The sequence below is a fragment of the Conger conger genome, chromosome 5, assembly GCF_963514075.1.
Source record: "Conger conger chromosome 5, fConCon1.1, whole genome shotgun sequence".
NCBI lineage: Eukaryota > Metazoa > Chordata > Actinopteri > Anguilliformes > Congridae > Conger > Conger conger.
This window is the reverse complement of record NC_083764.1, coordinates 31,623,194-31,646,321: the sequence shown is the minus strand read 5'-3', so window position 1 is coordinate 31,646,321 and position 23,128 is coordinate 31,623,194. Positions and strand designations below refer to the sequence as shown.

Genomic DNA, 23,128 nt, shown 5'->3' with positions numbered 1-23,128 from the left:
TCCATTAAATTTGGTAAATTGGTACTGCAGACTGAGGTGACATCCTCTAGCAAAGGACCATATCAAAATATCATATCTACTTTCATAAGAATCAGCCAAGCGGTTAAGTCAGAAAAGCAACAATTGAGTAAAATTAATACGAAATATAACCACCTAGCTCACCTTTGGTTTTCCTCCTAGTTTGACGTAGTGAGGACAGTAAGGAGTCTCTCAGTGGGGATGAGTCGGTCTCTGAAGCCTTGCTCCCCAATGTGTGTCCGCTGGCTATCTGTACCTGGGACTGGGTTTGATTCTTCATGTCAGCCACTAGGCCTCTGTCCAACAACAGTTCCTCTGTACCATTTGGAGCCTCTATTATTGCCAGGGGAGGTGAGCGTGCCCTCGTGCCCTTCCTTCTAGCACGGGTGGGTGTGGTCTTGCTATTGCTTGTTGCCATGCCTCCTGATTCCTGAAGCCCCTTGTCCTTGAGCCCCCCAATTGGGGCATTGGCCACCGCCGCCCCTGGCTCCACACCCAGGGATGTGTCTAATACAAGGTGCTCTGCTTTTTTCTCCCCCTTAGAAACTGCCAGGTGGCTGCTCAGGCTATTCCTAGTTGTACGCCGAGAAAAGTTGGGTGATGGCAGGCCTTTGGCCGTGGCTGAAGAGTGTTTGTCCTGTTCAACTGCTCTGCTCCTGCTCACAGTCCTCCGGTTCTTTTTGGGTGTTGCACCTTTCCACTCCAATCCCACGATCTGCTCCTGGGTTGTCTCCAGGGCAAGGAAGAGGCCACGGGATGACTTTCTTGTCATCATGCCAGGTCTGTGGAGTGCCTCTTCTTTCGCCTCCAGGAGTGATGGAGTCTCACTTCCTGGAACCTCCATGATACTTGCACTTATTTTTCTTGCTTTTCTTGAGCGGGTCATGGGCAATGCCAGGAGATCAATCTCAGTTGAATCCTCTGTGTCTTGGATGTCTTCAGTGTTCTGGTGAGAATTTCTGGTTTTCTGGGTTCCCGGCCTTGGAAGAGTGTTTTGCGGGGTCTGCTTCTTGGAGGACTTTGGTTCAGAGTTGATAATGGTGTTGCTTACCATGGCTTTATCCTCTTTCTGGGGCACTTTCTCAACGGCTATCATCGTATTCCTCCTGGGTCTGAGAAGGATTTGAGAGTCCCGCTCATGCTTTGTGTGCCTGGTAATCCTTGTTGGCGTGAATGGCAAATTGGAGTCTACATCATGCTGAAGCTTCTCCTCTTTTGTTTGCATGTTGCTTTGGGCTTCGTCTATAGGTGAAGGAAATGTGATCACTTTCCTCTGCCTGGTCATCCTGCGTGTTTCAGCAGCAGCACATCTGATTTTTGATCCTGCACTATAACTCGCCTCCACTGATGTGTCATGGAGCTCAGCCTCTTCCATGCATTGTATCACCATTTGCTGAGAAACATCCACCCCTAATTGTGGCTCTGAATGCAGAGTAACGGTTTCCATTTCCTGAACTTCAGTTGCAGGAGCTGCATTTTTCACTATAACAACAGGCTTTATCTCTTCAGTCACAGCACCAGGCTCCACCTGTTCAACCACAGCACCAGTCACTGCCTCTCCAACCACAGCTGTATTCACTGCCTCTTGATCCACTGCATCCGTCACTGCCACTTTCATCACAGTTCCAGTCAATGCCTCCTCAACTGCAGCATCAGTCACTGCCTCCTCAACTGCAGCATCAGTCACTGCCCCCTCAACTGCAGCATCAGTCACTGCCCCCTCAACTGCAGCATCAGTCACTGCCCCTTCAACTGCAGCATCAGTCACTGCCTCCTCAACTGCAGCATCATTCAATGCCCCCTCAACTGCAGCATCAGTCACTGCCCCCTCAACTGCAGCATCAGTCACTGCCCCTTCAACTGCAGCATCAGTCACTGCCACTTCAACTGCAGCATCAGTCACTGCCACTGCAACTGCAGCATCAGTCACTGCCCCCTCAACTGCAGCACCAGTCACTGCCCCCTCAACTGCAGCACCAGTCACTGCCCCTTCAACTGTAGCATCAGTCACTGCCTCCTCAACTGTAGCATCAGTCACTGCCCCCTCAACTGCAGCACCAGTCACTGCCCCTTCAACTGTAGCATCAGTCACTGCCTCCTCAACTGTAGCATCAGTCACTGCCCCCTCAACTGCAGCATCAGTCAATGCCTCCTCAACTGTAGCATCAGTCACTGCCTCCTCAAGTGCAGCATCAGTCACTGCCCCTTCCACCACTGCTGAGGTCACTGTCTCTTCAACCACAGAACTAGTCACCATCTGGTCAACCACTGCACCAGTCACCATCTCCTGACCAACAGCTGCAGTCGTAATCTGTTCACCTATAGCACCAGTCACTGCCTCTTCAACCACAACTGCAGTCACTGCCTCTTCAACCACTGCATCAGTCACCATCTCCTCACCAACAGCTGCAGTCACTATCTTTCCACTAATGGCACCAGTCACTGCCTCTGCAATTATAGCACCAGTCAATGCCTCTTTAGGCACAGCTCTAGACACTGCCTCTTCAACCAAAACACTAGGTTGCACCTCCTCAACAATGTTACGACCAGCTTGTTCAAATACAGTGGCAAGTTCCACCATGACAGGGCCAAGTTCTGTAAATTTTACCATTGAATCCTGCCCAGAAGAACCTGGCTCAACCGCACTAACGAGACAAGCAGTTTCCTCTTCAAGGAATGACTCCTCTTTCATTCTTTCTTCCTCAAGCTCATCTTCACTGCTGCTTGCTTTTGATTCCTTTGTAGCTATACCGGGGCCTTGGCTCTCAATCAACATCGACCTCTCTTCTACCAACTGGGTGTCACAAATAACAGTCTCCTGATGAGCAGAGACCACACTATGCAGCAGCTCTCTACCCTCCTGTTCTATGAAGGCTGATTCTTCAGATGTTTGGGTCATAAGACCATATGTCCGGGCAGGGAGTGATGACATGTCTGCATTGACCGTGTCCAAGCAGATGAGATCCTGACCGTGGACCTGCTGCTGCAGCCGGGTTCCCTGCAGCTGGGGGAGTTGTACGATCAGCAGTGGGTCGCTAGAGCCCTCGATTGACCCAGTGAGCCCGTTCTCCAGAGACTCAACCTCCAGGGTGAAGCCATCAGGGCCATTAGTGTATGGTATTTCAGGCTCTCTGGCATCCTCCAACTTCTGCAGATCTAGGTGCTGCTCGTCATCTGGGACAAGGGGGACCAGCAGTGTGTCTGAGGGCCTCAACTCAGTGTAACACATCAGCTCCATGCTGCCTTCTGCCTCCAGATCAGTCATGTCCACCTCCTCCTCTTCCCCTTCTGCTTCCACAGTCTGCCGAAACAATTCACACAAATCATTGGAAATCTTAGACCCACAGCCTAATTTCTCCTCAGCTCAAACTAATAATAATAACATATAATTCCTGTGGCCAAAACACAAATAAACAGTACCACCTTCCAAACTTAAGGGGGTTTCTGTATTCAATGAGATCACATGCAGTCTCAAAGCTTGATGAATAAATGCAGATTTTTTGTAATGTTAGAGGAGATTTATAGCACCATCATGGACTGTGCATGGGCTGAAAGAAGTCATGCTACTTCTGTACAAATGTGTTCAAGGTTTCAGCAAAGTTACAAGCATTCAACAGTAATACCCAATTTTGTGAAAATAATTCATTTTTGTCTGGGGTATTTTTGTCTGGGGTATTCCATGTCTGGGGTTTTCAATCCCAATACAATCCCAAACAAAACTCTGTGCTTTAAATAAACAAAGGACTACTACCACAAGTACCACAACCTAATATAAAAAAACACTGGTATGAGCAGTATACTACCAGGCCTCGTCTCGAGATTTCATTGATTATACTCTGATGTTTGTGGTGCTCGTAAATTCCTCTGCAAATAAAATCTGGGGAAAACCATAAGTTTTACAGCATATTTGTTTTCAAGGAGAAGTAGAATCATTCTGAGGATAGTTTCAAGTCTGTACGTGATCGAAAGCAAACCTGAATCCTAAATGAGTCAATCATGAGACCTTTCGGCAAATTGTAAAGCAAGATTAAAAATGATATAAAAAAGGAAAAGGGCCCTGTGCAAAAGTCTGGGATGAAGTCAAGGCAAGATCTGGAAGACCAAGAAATAACTTTTGCACAGGGCCTTTTTCCTTATATTGTTTTGAAACTGAAAAATAAAAAGTAATCTTGGTTTAAAATTAAGAAATGTGTCATGTTTGACTTTAGAAGTATTAGCTTCTGTTCACTTAATGTTAATTGGCTTGCCTGGTCAGCTTTACCTCGTCTGAACATCCTTCTCATGTTTAAATTCCCTCAATTTTCAAAATTGCCCCTCACTATCCTCTCACCAAGGTATGATTGCTCTGATGATTCAGTCAGATTCAGTACCCTCCAAGTCATGTATTTGTGTGTTACATAACCTCCCAGCCAAACATATTTTTGGTGTGGCAAACAAATAGCAGACTTTTTATCAAATATTCTCAGGAGATTTTATGATTTTTATCCTATGATATTTCCAATATTACATGAGAATGCCCCTGAGAATGGGACATTAGAAAAAAACTAGCCTAATCCTGAAAGATGTGGTTGAAAATTGAAGTGTGTCACCTCCAGCTGTACATCAGGTGTCACCACTGAGGGCATGGCAGTAGCTTGCTCCTCGAGATACCACGAGCCAAGAGGGGGCTCTTGTTGGAATAAGCTGGCATCTTGGGGTAGCTGCTGGCATTCTTTGCCCTCCAACTGCTCAATGATCTCCACATCACTTCCAGAGTCTTCTTCCTCAGAGCTGGCCCTGGACAGCTCCTCACTGTCGTTTAGGCTTACAACAGCTGTATAGGAAGAGTTTAATCAGACAAATCAGACAAATCAGACAGTCACCTTAAATGCCCTACACTGGGTAGCAGAACATGGGGTAAACTGAATACAATGCTCATGATGTTTGGCACTACTTTTCCCTTGGGTGCTATGCAGTCAAAGAGTTGGACAGCACCGTAGTGGTTACAAATCTTAGCTTCTAAAGATTGCAAGTTCATACCTTCGATGGGCAATTGCCATTGTGTTACTCTAGATATTGTTTGGTGATACAAGTATGTGTACCATGTCAACAAACAAATTATTTAATGAAAAAAATAAATAAATTCTCAAGATACTGCAACAAGCTGTATGATAACTGAATGATACTCTGAATGAGGGCAACAAAAAAAAAAATCACCATTGTTAAAATATTAGCAACTTCTGGAAAAAATGCTTACAGTGTGAATCGGCAGTGATGTCCGCACTAGAGGACACCGAGGACTTCTTCGTCATCAGTGTTGGGGAGGCGGAGCCAACTGCCACAGGTGCCTCTTTTCCAGCATCAAACAAACACTCACTGCAAGGAAGAGGAAGCGCTAGAGCCTTAAAAAAATTGTTCTTTAAAGCACAACATATTAATTTTCTAGCCTTCATTTGATTTCAGACAAGGGATGTTAACTGTTAATAAATTGATTTTATTGTATTTTAAATTTTCCCTGAACATCAGCTGCTGGTCTCACCTTCAGCAGACTGTGCACCAGACTGACCACAGAGCACAGACACGCTCATATTCCTTAATATTCCTTTCTCATATCTTACTCAACTGCTAAGATAACGTGACCAACAGCAGTGAATTTTAACCACAAAGAGCAAACGCTTGTCTGCCTGAAAAATACATGTTAGGTGATCACATTTCAATGAAGTATGTGTGATGATTGCAACAGGTGTGGCACAATCGTAACAATATGTTAATATCTGTATTATTTTCAAGGACAAAAAACATGGCTCAAAAGAGCCATTGGTTTTTAAACCAGCAACCAATTAGGAATGTAATTTTGTTTGTTGCTGGATTGGATGAGTTTTGATTTCTCGTTTTTGTCTCGTCAACGTTCCAGAGATGTTCACAAGTCATCAAATGCAAGTCCGAATCAAGTCTCAAGTCTCTGAGCTAGACTCCAAGTCAAGTCTCAAGTCTCCAGAATGGTGCCACCTGAACAACAAAATTCATCACGATTCCTATGCCAATTATAAATATAGTTTGTATATGACATCAAGTGGGTGACAACTGAAGAAACAGTATTATCAGGGGCACACAAAAAGATGGTTATTTCATTTATTTATTCATATATCAATGAAATACCATGCCTGAGCCAATGTTTTGGCAAAGCCTTTCTCAAGATGGCTGGAGAAAGGCTTGCCAAAACCTCAGGTCTGGTGTGGTAGGTAATTGATATATGAATAAATAAGAATAAAATAAACAAACATTCTATTTTTAAGAACAATGTGTGACTCGTGATATAATGTAAGCTTTACCATGGGCTGTAATATGATGATGGTCAAGAACAAATGAGGGGCCGGTTACATGAACACAGATTAATCTTAAGCCTGGACTACATGCATTTTTTATGGATAATCTCCAATTAAATTTAGTCTAGGACTGGCCTTAATCTGTATCAGCGACTCAAGAATTATAATTATAACTTTATTCGTAAACAAAGTTAGTTGAAAATTGAAAAGTGTTGAAATTTGAATCACGTTGCAGTATTGGTTTATTAATATACTCGTACTTAAATTTTTTAATAAAAGGTAACTTAAGCATTTACTTTATTCAAAAAATCTAATGAGGGTAGGCATTGTTTATGCATGAAATCGGGAGCTATGATTTAAGGACTACATCTACATTATGCTACAGAAAAACCTTGAATCCAAAGGAATGCCATTGCACTACTGCATAGTAAAATTACAGTTCATATTTGTATGACACTGGAATACCAAACAATGTCCATGCAACTAGTACATAACGTCACTAAACAAGACATTAAAAATCACTCGCAGTCCATATCAAACTTAAAGACCAAACTAAATGTTTTTTTATTTTTTATTTTATTTTAATCTTTTTTAGATAGTGCAACCCTTGATCATGCTCCAGATCAAAATCGAATGACATGGCCGTTTTACTGAAAACGCAGCTGCTTGTGTGAACTACGTTAAATTAAAATGTAGGGGGGTTTTCAAGCTAACCTGAAGAAGTTTGTTTTAACGTTAATGTGCCTTACTCATGGTTCTCTAGCTCGCATAGCTGTTCAAGATCAACCATTTGAAATGCAAGCCAACATCACTACAACTTTCAACAAAAGAAAATATGTGCTTTTCTTATGCTAATTAACGGCCAACACAACAGTTTAGCTAACAGGAGTGGGATCAGCTCCAGTGCTGGTAAACTGACTCAGCTTTCCGTATGAGTTTTCAAATGTCTCTTGAAATTTGAAGTGGTTGCTCCCGCATCTTATCTTATTTTAATTCTGCACATTTTGTAAATTTCAATCATTTCATTCAATCATCAATCAATGAGCTGAATTATTTAAACAAAAGTTCAAGCAATGTTGACAAAGCAAACGAACATTGGTCAAAATAAAGGAAAAGCAATCACTGAATAGCAAATAATAAGTTCCTTTTGAAACAAAACATGATTTGTTTACTATTTAAATCAGAATGGTCCAGAGACGGAAATATAACATTTTCTATTTGACCAAACAGTAATTGCTCAACTCCCAACCAAGCAGTGACACATTTAATAACCCATGTATTCTCATTCACTAACATTTTGCTTTTATCGCTTAACTCAAATTTGCTCATTTAAACTGCTGCAAAATGTGTAAATAAGCAAGATATCAGATTATGAAGTTACCTGAAAGGCACAAATATCACAAGGAGAGTACTCGGTTATTAAACAGAGACACCAGAATACAGTTGGTTCTGACATAGTGCACATTAATATAAGTAAATGTATGATCACTACCTATAGGAGGAGGCAGCCCAACCCTGCGATGCCTGCCTTATGCTGGAACGGGTCAGTGGGGGAGAAAGATCGTTGCCAAATAAATGGCGCTCCACAAACTCATCCAATCCTGAGGAGAAGGTAAAATTAGGCAGTGCTTCAGCTATTCATTAAGCCAAATTTACATCTACTAATCATATATTGATATAAATGATATATTGAATCGCATCTTTTTTTTTTCCAACTGATATCTACTGGGTGCTGATAAGAAAGCCAATCAGCAGCAAGGCTTTGCAGCTTCCATGTGATTGAGAAAATGAAGCTGTACCACCTTGCTGCCGATTGGATGTTTATAAACACCCAGCAGATATCACAGTACTTCACATAGCCTCTCAGTAGTTTACTACTGCATCGGGTATGATTAAATGAAAAATAAAGATAGATCCCTATATGACCCCTGGTGGCGGTTACTCTTATTATGCTTGAGAATTACGTGATAACAAAACATAATGATGAGAACAGGCCATTCAGCCCAGCAATGTTCGCCTTTTCCAAACACTAAAGCGTACCTACAGTGTAGTTTGCCAAAACACTAAATGGTTACTAGCACCGTATCAAGCCTGGTCTGGAAAAATCACCAGTGTTTCAGCCTCCATTACATGTCCTGGCAAGCTATTCCACACAGTCTCTGTATCAAAAATATTAACTAATATCTGTGTGGAATTTATCCAAAATGGTAGATGGTCCTTTGCTAATTTCCATTTATACCCCCTCATTCTGCTAACCAATCTCACCCTGAAGAATCGGCTGTAGTTCATGAAGCATCTTAAATAATTCCTCATACCTTTTATCTTTTATACATGGAATTTGCCCTTCTTTTAACCTTTTCCATCACCTCTATATCTTTCTTGTAATACAGTCCTCAAAACTGCACACAGTACTCCAAGTCTGGTCTAACAAGAGTGCTGTAAAACGGGGGTATAACTTAATTAGATTCATACTCCAGACAGTTGGCTATGTATCCTACCATCCTGTTGGGCTTTTTACTGCTACTGCCGGAATGACTAGAACCTGAGGCTTTGACCAAATATTATCCCCAAATCATTTTCAACTTGAGCACATTCCAATTTTGTACCACCCATACAGTAAGCCTGCCATACGCTTTTATTTCTCACGCGTTGGCTTTATATTCAGAAAAATTAAATTAAATTTGCCAGTTGCCAGTTCCACCCACTTTTGAATTTGGTTTAGTTTTGTATCATCTGCAAATGTACTTTCAATGTCACAGTCATTTCTGGAAATGAGGAAAAGCAGTTGTCCCAGCACCGATCCTTGTGGGACACTACTTCCCACAATACCCTGCTCAGATAAGATCCCCCCAAGGACTACACGGTCTTCTACCCCGTATGATACACCGTGCAGCCTTAGTACAGATTTGAACAGCTACTTGAACTGAACTCACCTGTGGGCTCCATTTGTCCATGTTCTGGGCACTTCCCCATCTCTTCCTGCTGTAAGCTTTGCTCCACCTCTTCCTGCTCAGGACTCTTCCCTTGCTTGGAAGTCTGTGGTGCAGTCGCCTGCTCCAGCATAGATTGCGCTTCTTCCTTTTCTGGAATCTGCTCTACCACACCCTGTTCAGCACCAGGCTCCACCACACCCTGTTCAGGATCATGCTCCACCACACCCTGTTCAGGACCAGGCTCCACCACACCCTGTTCAGGACCAGGCTCCACCATACCCTGTTCAGGACCAGGCTCCACCACACCCTGTTCAGGACCAGGCTCCACCACACACTGTTCAGGACCAGGCTCCACCACACACTGTTCAGGATGAGGCTCCCTTGCTCCTTGCCCCATATTTAGCCCAGTCACTTCTATCCCCAGGTTAGGCACCGCAACTTCCAGTGCCGGGTTAAACTCCACTTCTACCTGCTCCAAGTTAGGCTCTAGCTCTTCTTGTTCTCCAGGAGTTTCATCAAGTTCCTCTGTGCATGTGGGGAGCAAGGGGAAGATCTCTGGGACCACACCTCTTACATTTACATCCACTTCCTCCTCCATCACTTGTTGCATATCCTCTGGGTCCTCAGGTGTGGGGGCCTCATGCAACTCCATCCTAGTGTCTATATAATGGGTGGAAGCATTGCTTACTTCACCCACTTCTCTCTCACGGTCCTCTTCCAACTGGGCATGTGGAACAAATGTAAAACAGTACTCTTCTTCCACTTCCTCCTCTGGAGGCTGCCCATTCCAGCCTTCCACTCCAGGGTTTGGGAGAAGAGAGGTGCAGATTTCATTCGCTGCAGGAATCTGTATGGAAGCAACAATACACAAAACAGTCTTAAAAAAGGACTCAAGGAATTGCATTTTCTCTATGTCAAATTCACAAAACAAGAAACTGTAGTCAAGCAAAAAAAGCAATTCAAACATAAGCCAATTACTTTTGATCCCCTAAAATGGGGGGGATTATGTATAAAAAGTGATGCAATTCCTACATGAAATACTCAATATGGAATCATAACCGCCAAATTATATGTGACAGTCTGCACTTCAACCCAATACTCATTGTTTAATTTCTAATCGAATGTGCTCGAGTGCAGAGCCAACACAGAAATTGTATCACGGTCCAAATATTTATGGACACATGGATGCACATTGACAATGCACAGGAATATATACAATTTTAAGTCTTTGGTTCACATCTCATTGGTTTAATAGTAACCACTTTACCAGTCAGCACTTGCTGGAACAAATGAGTTGAAACAGCAGTCATTTGAAACTTAACTCTTTAACCATAGCCTACAGATAACTTTAATAAAAAAGAAAAATCTGTACCCGTAACTATTTTAACAGACATATAAATAAAACTAGAGTGCTGAGTTAGAGGATGAGGTTAATGAGGCACCGTACTGCAAATTCATGTAGAGCTAAGCGATATGGCCTCAAATCATTATCATGATAATTTGATACATTTACCATAATAACACTAAATCCGCAATAATTTTTGTGGTTCAAAAAGAACACTTCCTGACTTCCTGACAATAAAGGAATGCTTGCATGCACTTCAATCTTATCTCCACGTATTACAAGCAATTTGAGGACATAAGTCAATGAAACAATCTTTTAACCCTCTGGGGTCTGAGGGTAAACTAAGGAACACTGGTGACTGTGCCATGCTCTGACATTTAAGTAATTTTAATCTACTTTATTTACAGTGATTCAAATTGTTTAATATTTTTGTTTTCAGCACTAACTCCGCTGCCATAATATGGCAGCAGTAGGTAAGTCAGAATCATATGTGGGAAGTAAGTCGCTATAAATCACAAATTGTGAAGAGTAGTTTTGAACATGTACAAGAATGTCGTAAAAACACACACCATCCAATATTAACAATGTTTGGATCACTGAAATTTGTTCATCAAGGTCTTGGGTATCAAATGTACAAAACATTTTATCAGATCCAATGAGAAATCTAAAATTAAAAACCAAAATGTAGTGTTGTCACAACGACGTTTCAACACCAGTTGCAGGCTAATGGCTGTTCTGCACTGAATATTTATGAGGAAGGAAGAACTACCTAGCTAAGTAGGCTATTAACCTCTGAGCTCACCACACCTCAGCTGGAAGACAAATCCTTATCACAAGCAGATGAGCTATGTCGAAGACAAACAAAGACATTTTGTAACAATTATTGAGAGCATTATTATTATTATAACATATATTATTATTATTATTGAACACTAACTAGTGGTCGACCGATATGGCTGATGCCAGCATGGTGGCTGATGGCTGATATAATGGCGATATACTTACAGTAACAGGTTGTACTAGATGGCATTTTATTCATTGACATTTGGATTAAAACTAAGAAATACTGTGAAATAATTCCATTCTTCCTACCACATAATCAAATACAAGGGTATCTTAGCTGAACAAATATTGGTTCAGATGGCATTTACTTTCATTAATATAACTCAATGGACTGTAACTTTCAGAACGGGGCTAGCATTGCAACCCAGGTAGCAAGGAATTGTTTTCCATCAAGTGAATGTCAACATATAGAAAGTTGTAGCACTCAGATAGCCTACTGTTGCTTTGGTCAGCAAAATTAGCCTCTAAAATGTACAGGTAGTCGTCGACTTACGACCTATGCAACTTCGTTTGTTTGCCTTTACGACCGCGACTGCGCGTAATTTCTAAAGAAAGATATAAAAAGATTGTACAGAAACAGTCAGCATTAGAAAAATATTATAATATCTCAAGAAAGATTAAAAAGATTGTTAAATTGACTAACTAAAAAAAGGTTGAACAATGTCGGAAGAAAAATGTCTGAAAAAGGGAGAATTTTTATATAATGTGTAGAAAAATAATACTGTAAAGTACATATATTGGTTATAACAAAAAGAACGTTGTTAAAATATGTAAAAAGATGATGACAGTACTAAGACTGGTGATATAATGGTTATAACAATAATGAACAAAGAAAAAATTGATAAAATATGACTTAAAGATGATTATAATATCATTACACAGTGTAATATATATAAGGTAATCATAACATAGGCCGACTTACGACCAGCTCCACTTACGACCGGTCGGTCGGAACCAATTACGGTCGTAAGTCGACGACTACCTGTATTTGAGTTGACAGCACAGCACACAACTGAAACAAATCGCTTCTTCATGGTTGAATGCTAAATAGGGGAGGAGGGCACTATCACATTCGTTTCAGTTGAGATTATTAGGATTAAATGCTTAAATTATGTGTGTAGGCCTTTTAGAATCACCATCAGTCTCGTGTTCTCTAACTATGGGGCAAAACTTAAGGGCAAACACGTCCGGTACTATGGAATTACCCAAAATAGCCTCGGCCGGTCAAAAATTAAAGAAGCAAATATTCTTCTTTGTCTTTTTGCCAAAATGTAGTTACTTTTGAGGGAGAGAGATGTAATCAATATTTCCAGATGGAAAATACTAAATTATCATAGCTGTATACATGTTTAAAATGATGGTTTTTAAAGAAAATTGCATAGTCAAACAAAGAGCCCATATATGCGATCACCAAGTTACTGTTAAATGTAATCAACTGAATGAGTCTTCATATTAACTTCGATGTTTGTATACAATGGAATAGCAATCGTTGGTTTAACTCACACTCAGCATATCAAAAACGTCAGCCAACATTATGTTCTTTAATGAATATTGCCTAAATTAGAAATATGAAACTCTGCTGCCCCCTACTGTTGGAACATTGCAAGTATTTCCAACAGCAATGAATTAGTGTGCTCACATTTGCCAATTGGTGGGGGATGTGAGAACAAGTAGTTACTGTGAAAGAAAAAAAGAAATCAGTCAGATCTTCCGAGGCAGGAGCACCAAACGCAAAACCACTGTAGACCACTTTTATTTGTGAATTCTCACTCAGGACTACGTGAATTCAATTCAGCAGGAGTCTGTCCCATTTCATTTACATGGTAATGAAATTACAATTACTAGATGGCAAGGAAGGGGTGAGGTCACGTGTGAGAACATCGACTGTAAAGCAAAATAAAATGTCATACTGAAGCATTGGCAAATTCACCAATACTTCCAGGGAAACCTTTCATTTTGTTTCTGGCAGAAATTGGCAGAAATAACAGGACTTGAAGTACTTCATACCCTGCAGGAGAGCAGTAATGAATACGCGAAAAAACTAATCATATCCTGACAGTGAAGACAACACTGAAGAGCAGAGTCATTTCAAATGGAGAACTGATCCAGCTGAGGACCAACATCACGAGTAAGAATAACTGTATTTCTTACATGTGTATTGGTAAATATGTGTGCTGTAGTGCAACTTCTGTGTGTTTGAGGGGATATTCAGTAATGTCCGGGTTCGTAAATTCCAAGTGTTCTGAATTGAGAAACTAAGGCTACAATTCAAACCACTGCATCTCAAAATAGTAGTCTACCTTTCTGTGTGTTTGTATTAGTCGCGGCTGGTAGAGACATATTCTGTGTTTGTACATATTGTAAACGTCACATTTCGTAACAATTTTAGTTTTATGTTATTTACAAAGATGACCAGAAAGTATAGGCTAACTTTATTTTCTTTACAATCGTATTGGTAAATATTCTTGCCGTGTAGTGGCGTAGCCATGATTCTATTATTAAAGATATTTTTTAGGCCTTTTTCAGCTTTATTGGACAGTATACAGTATAGAGAGACAGGAAGAACAGGAGCGAGAGAGAGGGGAAGACATGCGACAAATGTCAGTCGAACCGCCGACGTTGCGGCTCGCAATGAGCATGCGGTCAGTGCTCTACAGGCTGCGCCACCGAGACACCCGCGTAGCCATGATTCTAAAACCCAGGGATTTAGTTTAGCTAATGCGGTTTCAGTATCAATGTTAACTTGTATTATTCGAAAAATACAGTGCATCCGGAAAGTATTCACAGCGCTTCACTTTTCCCACATTTTGTTATGTTACAGCCTTATTCCAAAATGGAATAAATTCATTTTTTTCCTCAAGATTCTACACACAACACCCCATAATGACAACATGAAAGAAGTTTTTTTGAAATTTTTGCCAATTTATTCAAAATAAAAAACTAAGAAATCACATGTACATAAGTATTCACAGCCTTTGCCATGAAGCTCAAAATTGAGCTCAGGTGCATCCTGTTTCCACTGATCAACCTTGAGATGTTTCTACAGCTTAATTGGAGTCCACCTGTGGTAAATTCAGTTGATTGGACATGATTTGGAAAGGCACACACTTGTCTATATAAGGTCCCACAGTTGACAGTGCATGTCGGAGCACAAACCAAGCATGAAATCAAAGGAATTGTCTGTAGACCTCCAAGACAGGATTGTCTCGAGGCACAAATCTGGGGAAGGATACAGAATGATTTCTGCTGCTTTGAAGGTCCCAATGAGCACAGTGGCCCCCATCATCCGTAAATGGAAGAAGTTTGGAACCACCAGGACTCTTCCAAGAGCTGGCCGCCTGTCTAAACTGAGCAATCGAGGGAGAAGGGCCTTAGTCAGGGAGGTGACCAAGAACCCGATGGTCACTCTGTCAGAGCTCCAGCGTCCCTCTGTGAAGAGAGGAGAACTTTCAAGAAGGACAACCATCTCTGCAGCAATCCACCAATCAGGCCTGTATGGTAGAGTGGCCAGACGGAAGCCACTCCTTAGTAAAAGGCACATGGCAGCCCGCCTGGAGTTTGCCAAAAGGCACCTGAAGGACTCTCAGACCATGAGAAACAAAATTCCCTGGTCTGATGAGACAAAGATTGAACTCTTTGGCGTGAATGCCAGGCGTCATGTTTGGAGGAAACCAGGCACCGCTCATCACCTGGCCAATACCATCCCTACAGTGAAGCATGGTGGTGGCAGCACCATGCTGTGGGGATGTTTTTCAGCAGCAGGAACTGGGAGACTAGTCAGGAGGGAAAGATGAAAACAGCAATGTACAGAGATATCCTGGATGAAAACCTGCTCCAGAGCGCTCTTGACCTCAGACTGGGGCGATGGTTCATCTTTCAGCAGGACAACGACCCTAAGCACACAGCCAAGATATCAAAGGGGTGGCTTCAGGACAACTCTGTGAATGTCCTTGAGTGGCCCAGCCAGAGCCCAGACTTGAATCCGATTGAACATCTCGGGAGAGATCTGAAAATGGCTGTGCACTGACCCTCCCCATCCAACCGGATGGAGCTTGAGAGGTGCTGCAAAGAGGAATGGGCGAAACTGCCCAAAGATAGGTGTGCCAAGCTTGTGGCATCATATTCAAAAAGACTTGAGGCTGTAATTGCTGCCAAAGGTGCATCAACAAAGTATTGAGCAAAGGCTGTGAATACTTATGTACAAGTGATCTTTTATTTATTTATTTTTTTAAATAAATTTGTAATAATTTCGAAAAAACTTCTTTCATGTTGTCATTATGGGATGTTGTGTGTAGAATTTTGAGGGAAAAAATGAATTAATTCCATTTTGGAATAAGGCTGTAACATAACAAAATGTGGGAAAAGTGAAGCGCTGTGAATACTTTCCGGATGCACTGTATAATTTCTTGTTACTATTTTTTTTATTAGTGTGATTGCAAAGCACAGCAGCTTGTTCCCAATAAATGCTGCCCAGGTTTCATGCTATTGAGATAGTGTCTGTACCCCAACCTAAATTAAGCCTTGCTAAGAAGCCCATTAGGGGTGTCACATTACATTACATATGTGCTTGTATGGCTTATCTGAATCTGAAAAGAATCAGACGGAGTCAGTCTACTAATAATGCGGCCAACCAAACTGAGCTAAAAATTGGATTGATTAACACTACTAGCCAGATTTCACTTTTTTGAATTACTAGTCAGTTTTGCACATCCAGACAAAAAAGCAGTCAGTTTTATCCTCGTAATTGTATACAGGCCACCAGGGCCATACAGTGTTTTTTTTACTTGAGTTGGCCAATTTCCTTTCCAGCCTTGTTGTTAATTCAGATTACGTAGTAATTATAGGGGATTTAATATTCGCATGGATAGTGAAGGCAATACACTCAGATCAGCACTCCTGTCTATCATTGAATCTATTGACTTTGATCAACATATGCATCAGTCCACACATTCCCATAAGCATACTCTCGATCTGGTCTTAACTCATGACACAGAAATAGCAAATATAGCAGTCATGCCTAAAAATCCTGTGTTGTCAGACCATTTTTTAATTACTTTCCAACATTCACAAGTTTGTCATGTGTCATCAGATCCTACTATCTTCATTAGCCATAAGCTTTCCACCAGGACTGCAAATGCTTTTATTTATGAGCTCCCAGGCTCATTTGTACACTGTGGGGATTTTCTTGGCTCCAGCCAAAATGCATACACAAATTGAAGCATTAACTCAATTGATCAGCTGACCGACAATATAAATTACGTACTTTGCAGAACTTCGGATTCTATCGCACCTCTTAAGAAGAGAAAAGTCTGCCATAAGAAATTAGCACCTTGGTACAATGACAATATTCGTGCTCTCAAGCAAGCCTCATGCCAGCTTGAGCACAAATGGCGTTCTCCCAAATTGCAGGTATTCCTCCATGCCTGGAAAGACAGCCTCCTAATTTATAAACATACCCTCTCCACAGCACGTTCCTCATATTTCTTTACCTTAACTGATGAAAATCGAAACAATCCTAGGCACCTTTTTAACACTGTTGCCAAACTGACTAAGAATCATGTTCTATTACCAGGAATAGGGTTTGCCTGTCCATCCACTCAACACATGGATTCAGCATTTTCAGAAGGACGGGTGGCCTATCTGAACTCTTTCACTCTCACTGAATTTAATACCATAGTTAAATCTTCAAAATCTTCTACTTGTCTTCGAGACCCTATCCCAACAAAACTATTTGAGGAGCTAGTCCCAGTGATCGGAACACCACGGTTACATATTGTCAATGCTTCTTTAGCATCGGGACACATACCACACTCTTGGTTTAGATCATACCCATCAGACCTATATCAATTTGTGCATTTTAACAATGACTCCTCTTCTCAATCCAGGGTTAGATATGGATTACCACAAGGATCTGTACTTGGGCCCTTGCTTTTCCCTTTACAGTTATTTGCAAACATGGAATTAACTTCCACTGCTATGCAGACGACACCCTGTATGGGGTTAGCCTGAGCCAATGTCGCCCTCATTAGCCCTCCCATTGTCACCTGGTGTTGAAAAATAGTAGTGACAAATGTCAGAGCATTGCACAATCACCAATGTTCCTCAGTTTACCCTCAGACCCCAGAGGTTTAAGCGGCAGAGGCCACTGAATTTGGATGCCACTTTCCAACCAAAATTATTTAGCTAGCGAAGTTTATATATATATAATTTAGGCAGACCAAGACTCATTTATAGCCAATTATTTGCAGAGAATTAACATGGCAGCATATGATTATTTTGAAAAATTCAACAGATACAAGGAAAATTGTATATTCCAAAAAAATGTATTCCCCACAGTGAGAAGCAGTGATTTGTAGGTGATTGTTAATGCACAGTAGGCCATGACATTAATTGGTCAATTACCTTTGGAATATTAATAATTATGAATCGGTTGATATGCTTACATATATTCTAGCCCATATGTCAGTTTCCACACCTTTATCCAAAATGACACAGTTGGCCTATATAAATGAGATTATAATATACACTCTACAACACACTAATGCAGGATCTATCAATTAATCACACTAGTTTAAAAATGGTATGCTACGTAAGGGTGATATGTCGTCCCAAATCGGACACACATGCATGTTTGAAATAAAACATTGCAATAAAATAGTGCACTAATCTAAAATGTTGAATTCTTTGACAGGTTTGCATTTTAAACAATCTGTGAGCATATGTTTCATGTAGAGTAGACATTATACATGGCTGTAGCAGTTGCTGTACTGATACAGCTGGCTAGAGAGCAAGCTGATGTTAGCGTTAGGGCTCATCAATTCCCAATCTTGTGAGGCTGTCAGACATGCAAATACTTCACTTCAATTGATTTATGGAGAGATGGGCATTTCACAAAGCAGGATTAAACACTAATGTACCCTGATAACTTCCACAAACTATAATGAAAAAACTATCAGTAGTATGATTTCAATCATTATTAGCAATCGACTTAATAGGTATTATTTTCTAATTTTCTTTGGGCAGCACCAAAATATTTTATAATGCAGAGAAAACACTGCTTTCAGAGGCAGTGCTATTGGTTCTATGTCAAAAGGTAGTGGATAAAGGCTCAAAACAGCATGTTTTCGCAATCAGCAAAGAACCTGAAACTGTCTGTGGTGGCACTCTCTGGAGGCAAACTGGAGCCATAACATTACCACATTTGTCCAGAGGTCAGTACGCTTGCTTTCCTCGAAGGTGATGCGGCTCTCTTTGGGGCGGGGGGGTGGGGTGGTAGACCGGCCAGGGGAAGCCGAGGGGGAGCCCACTGGAGTGGGGCGCAGGCTGCTCCGAAGGATAGATTGTGGGGTGAAGCCTGGGAATACGGGACCTGTGGCAGCCAGAGCCCGTGCTCTCTGGGTGGACAGAAGTCAAAGAAAGCCATGTTCAGATGCAGAAGAAGCACTTTCACCGAAAGAATACAATCCCGTGCCAACTGCATTGCTTGAAAAAAGTGAAAAAAAAATACTAAGGCTTCTGGGTCCACTTGCAGTTCGCTGCAGTTGCACACCGGGGACCGAGGTTTGATTCCCGGTCCTGCCAAAAGCCAAGTTTGGCCGGCTCATGTGGAGTGGCATAATTGGCTAGCTGCTCCAGAGGGAGGGACTTGGCAGGGTTCGTAGATCACCGCACAATAAAGCACCTCACGGTCACGACCATAAGACGAGACGGCTTGAAGAAGCCGCGCCTTCGGGCCGCTGAGGGATTGCAGAGATACCCAGCCTCCCATAATGGTTTCCCTTTCATAGTGACAAAATTTCCACAATTGGACCATCCTAAAGCCACCATCATTTATTGTCCTGACTCGTGTGATTGAAAAGAAAAAAAAAAGGAAAAAAAAAAAATCAGACTTAACTGGCATGATTCTAACTTATAAACATGATTAAAAATAGGATACATTTATGTAATCAGTGGCATATCAATGGCAACCTGGAACTAATGTCAAGTGCAGTTGGGGAAAAAGACCCAATGGGCACGAATGTGTTGGTACGTCCTGTGAGACTGGCCATCCCAGGATAGATAATGTCATCTTTGTTGTTGCATTTGGTACACAAAACTGACCGTACACTCATAACTACGAACATTTTTTAAAAGCAATCAAAAGCTGCACAGCGATAATTTGCAGATGATCTGGACCCTTGTAATTTCGTATTTGTAGAAAGTCTGAATGCTTCATTTGCTTATATGAAGTTGTTTTTGCAGTCTATGATGAAATCAGCTAGCATAGCACTTAACAGTATACCGGCCGTATTAGCAGTATAAATGCCATTCACCAGGACTTCCACTTTACCTCCCTATACCAGTACAACCTAAGCTCATGCCAATAATATAAATTAAAAAAACGCTAAAACTTACTTTGAGTGTACTAAGGTCAGTATAGGCGTATGGCGTATCGGCTGCATTTCAGTCAATCAACGGAGGGAAGGGAGAGAAACCAACCAAATCAAATTGCACTTGCCTTCACAACTTGTGGGGTCTGCAGCAGGCTGAGTTCAGTGGTGCCTCGGAGGTTCTGGGAGGAGGCGGGAAGAGGGCTGGGCATGCCCTGTTTGATGACCTGGGGGGGCAGGGTCTCCATTAAACCAAGGCCCTCAGGGCTGGTCTGGGCAGATGGCCACACAATCAGATTAAGAATCCTGTACAAGGGGGGGAAAAAACAAGGTTAATGGCCTATTTTGACTCCATATACTTAATTAGCTACACAATCACAATCACAATCCCTTACCCTATGATTCCACCACCTACCCCTTCCAAAAATAAATGAACTGTGAAGCACTACCAATTCCCTTGACTGCGAAGCAGGGCAAAACTTTAACTTTTACCCAACAGGTGGCTGATCAACGCTGCGTTTCCTATATTGGTGATGTGAATTTGTTTGTCATACATTTCTCACAGCGCTTTAGTGTTTCACTATTGATTATACCGTTTGTTCGAGTTTAGTTGAAAACGAACAATGATCGATTTTCACACTATTGCCAACAACTACCATTGATTGATATTGCAACCCTTTGTCTTGAATTAGAAATACAGCTCTTTTTTACAGTTACTTTTTACGGTTTACTTTTTTTTTTTCTTGACACAAGTTTTAAAATAACAACCAGAATAAAATGGTTACCATTCTTGAACCATTTTGACTACAAGCATAATCATGGACTCTCCTGAAAGGCAGCCCTTTGGGGTCTGTTTGGCAAGAGTCAGAATAACAACAAATATTACTAAAACAAAGTAACAGAAGCTCAAACTGTTTTTCTCACTGAAAAGATTTTCTGTTTTTGACTGGATACAGATTATTGGGTCTGTTGCTGGTGCGCTTAGAAACACAATGAAGTCACAGCCAGAACACTTTCCAAATTGTTTTTTCGAAGCTGTCTAGGCATTTGGAGACTCATGAAAACAAAATTATATTATGGGTCTTATGAGGTGTAAATTACTGCATTTTGCTTACTAAACTACACAACCATTTCTACCAAGAAAAAATGCACAACCTCCTTTTCCTTGTGCCCTCCTCAAACAGCAAGTTAGAGAAGATAACACAATAATAACAATAACATCTTGTATACTGATATATTCATTGAGGTCCAAGTTATTGTCAATACACAAAACCACCATCAACAAGTCAAACAAATTCCACAATTTCACTTCCTATTCATTATTCAAAAGCAGGCAGGCTCCTTATTTATAAGCATACTGAATAAAAATAAAATATTTTGAGAATGCATTAAGATGCTCACTGATATAAAATGGGGTCACGTCACTGAAAATGCCCTCAATTGTGTCTTCCTCAGAAATATTCACTCAGACATGACAAGACAAGTCCTCCATTTAAATGTAGACATTGCAGAATACATTGTTCGTTGTAAAACGTCAACCTTTTTTGGCAGAAAGTCTCAAGAACTGTTTGTGCCGAAGCGCAACAGTCTGACCGCGCGTATTGAAAATGCTACGGTTTCATTACACAGGGGAAAAAAATGCTTTTTTTGACTTAACACAATAAGGGTTTGTCAGGTTATCATTTGCTTGCATCTTTGAATTCTTCATTACCAAATGGTTTGTTTTCGTGGTCATGTGTCCCCTCTTTCATCAATTAACAATGTGTTATTCACCATAGTCTTTAATTTTATCAGTTAAATAATTGAGTTGCCTCTTTATGCATTTGTTTGCAATATAGCATAGCAAGTATAAGCATACAACCCAGCATATTGAGGTTGGAAACCACTAGCCTGTATACTGTTCGGCATGCGATTGCTATGAGAAACTATGTGCAAATTTGGGCGGGTTGGCCTTTAAATTAGATGTGGCCTGCCATGGTCATTTTCAAAATAGTGCTATTTTAAGACAGCTGAAGGCGTTTTGTTATGACAAACCAAAACCTGGCCATCACTATTTTAACAAGGTAATATTAGGCTAGTAATGCGCCAAGATAGTGGGGTGCAAAAATTTTGGCACCCCTGGTTTAAATGTCTATTACAATGAATCTGTATGTACTGCTACTGCTAATAAATTATATAAAAAAAGAAAAAGGGCCCTGTGCAAAAGTTTGGGAACCCTTTTCGATTATTTTTGTTACTTTTTCAAAAGATGATTACTAGGGCCCAGACACAGGTGATTTACTTGTTAGGGCTTCAATGAGTCCGGTGAGTGTAATTCCAGGGCTGAACCTTTTACTCTGAACGTGCCTTCTAATGTATCCAACTGCAATGGCTGTTTTATCTGGTGTTAACAACCATGGGTGCCTCTAAACAGTGGTCCAAGGATTTCCACCAAGGGGAAGGCTACAAAAACTTTCCAATGTCAGAATCATTACTAGAAAATGAAAGCTAAATGGAACAGTTGAAGTCAAGTCAAGGTTTGGAAGACCAATACAAATTTTAGATGGAATGATCCAAGACCTGGTAAGAAATGCTCAGAAGAACCCACTCATCACAAAACAGCAGAGACAGGTCTAGCTGTTCACAGGACAAGAATACAATGTACTTTAAACAACAAAGACCTACACGGCAGAGTTGCCAGAAAGAATGACCTCAACACAAAATTAAGCATCTGAAGTATGCAAAAGAAAAAACTGAGAAGCCTGAAGCCTTTTGGAACAATGTGCTTTGGACTGACAAAACCAAAATTGAACTTTTTGGCCACCACCAAAGGCATATTTTGGATTAAAAAAAGGGTGAAGCCATTGTAGAGAAGAACACCTTGCATGCTAGCATGGAGAAGGATCCATTATGCTTTGGAGATATGTGACAGCTGGGGCAACTTGAAATATTGTGCAAGTGGAAGAAAGAATGTATTCCACCAAATGCCATGAAATTCTAGAGGCTAATGTTCAAAGGTTAGTCCAGATATTGCAATTGGAGAGGTTGGGTAATTCCAGCATGACAATGATCCAAAGCATACCTCGAAATCAACCATGAAGTAACATAACACAATCTAATGTCAAACAATGCTTGGCTTTTCCGACACCGCTGCTTAGCTTGCCTATGAAGACTAGTGAAAACCCCCAGTGTTTCTGCCTCCTCTACATGTCCTGGCAAGCTATTCCACACAGTGACCATCTGTACAGAATTTATCCTTTGCTCGTTCTGCAAACTGAACTCATCCTGAAGAATTGCCTATAGTTCACTTTCTTAAACCATTTCATGTATTTAAAA

At 41.1% G+C, this 23,128-nt stretch overlaps 1 protein-coding gene across 1 annotated transcript in view; it reads right to left on the bottom strand.

Annotated features, from left to right (window-relative positions):
* The window catches only part of ahctf1 (AT hook containing transcription factor 1), a 180,049-nt gene that overhangs the window by 9,074 nt on the left and 147,847 nt on the right, over positions 1-23,128 (bottom strand). The window contains exons 27-33 of the mRNA XM_061241130.1: positions 19,942-20,119; positions 18,641-18,838; positions 9,257-10,103; positions 7,816-7,924; positions 5,255-5,373; positions 4,608-4,831; positions 163-3,319 (exon numbers count right to left, since the gene is read on the bottom strand). Coding sequence (XP_061097114.1) covers positions 163-3,319; positions 4,608-4,831; positions 5,255-5,373; positions 7,816-7,924; positions 9,257-10,103; positions 18,641-18,838; positions 19,942-20,119 — 4,832 coding nt within the window. The remainder of the gene's footprint in view (positions 1-162; positions 3,320-4,607; positions 4,832-5,254; positions 5,374-7,815; positions 7,925-9,256; positions 10,104-18,640; positions 18,839-19,941; positions 20,120-23,128) is intronic.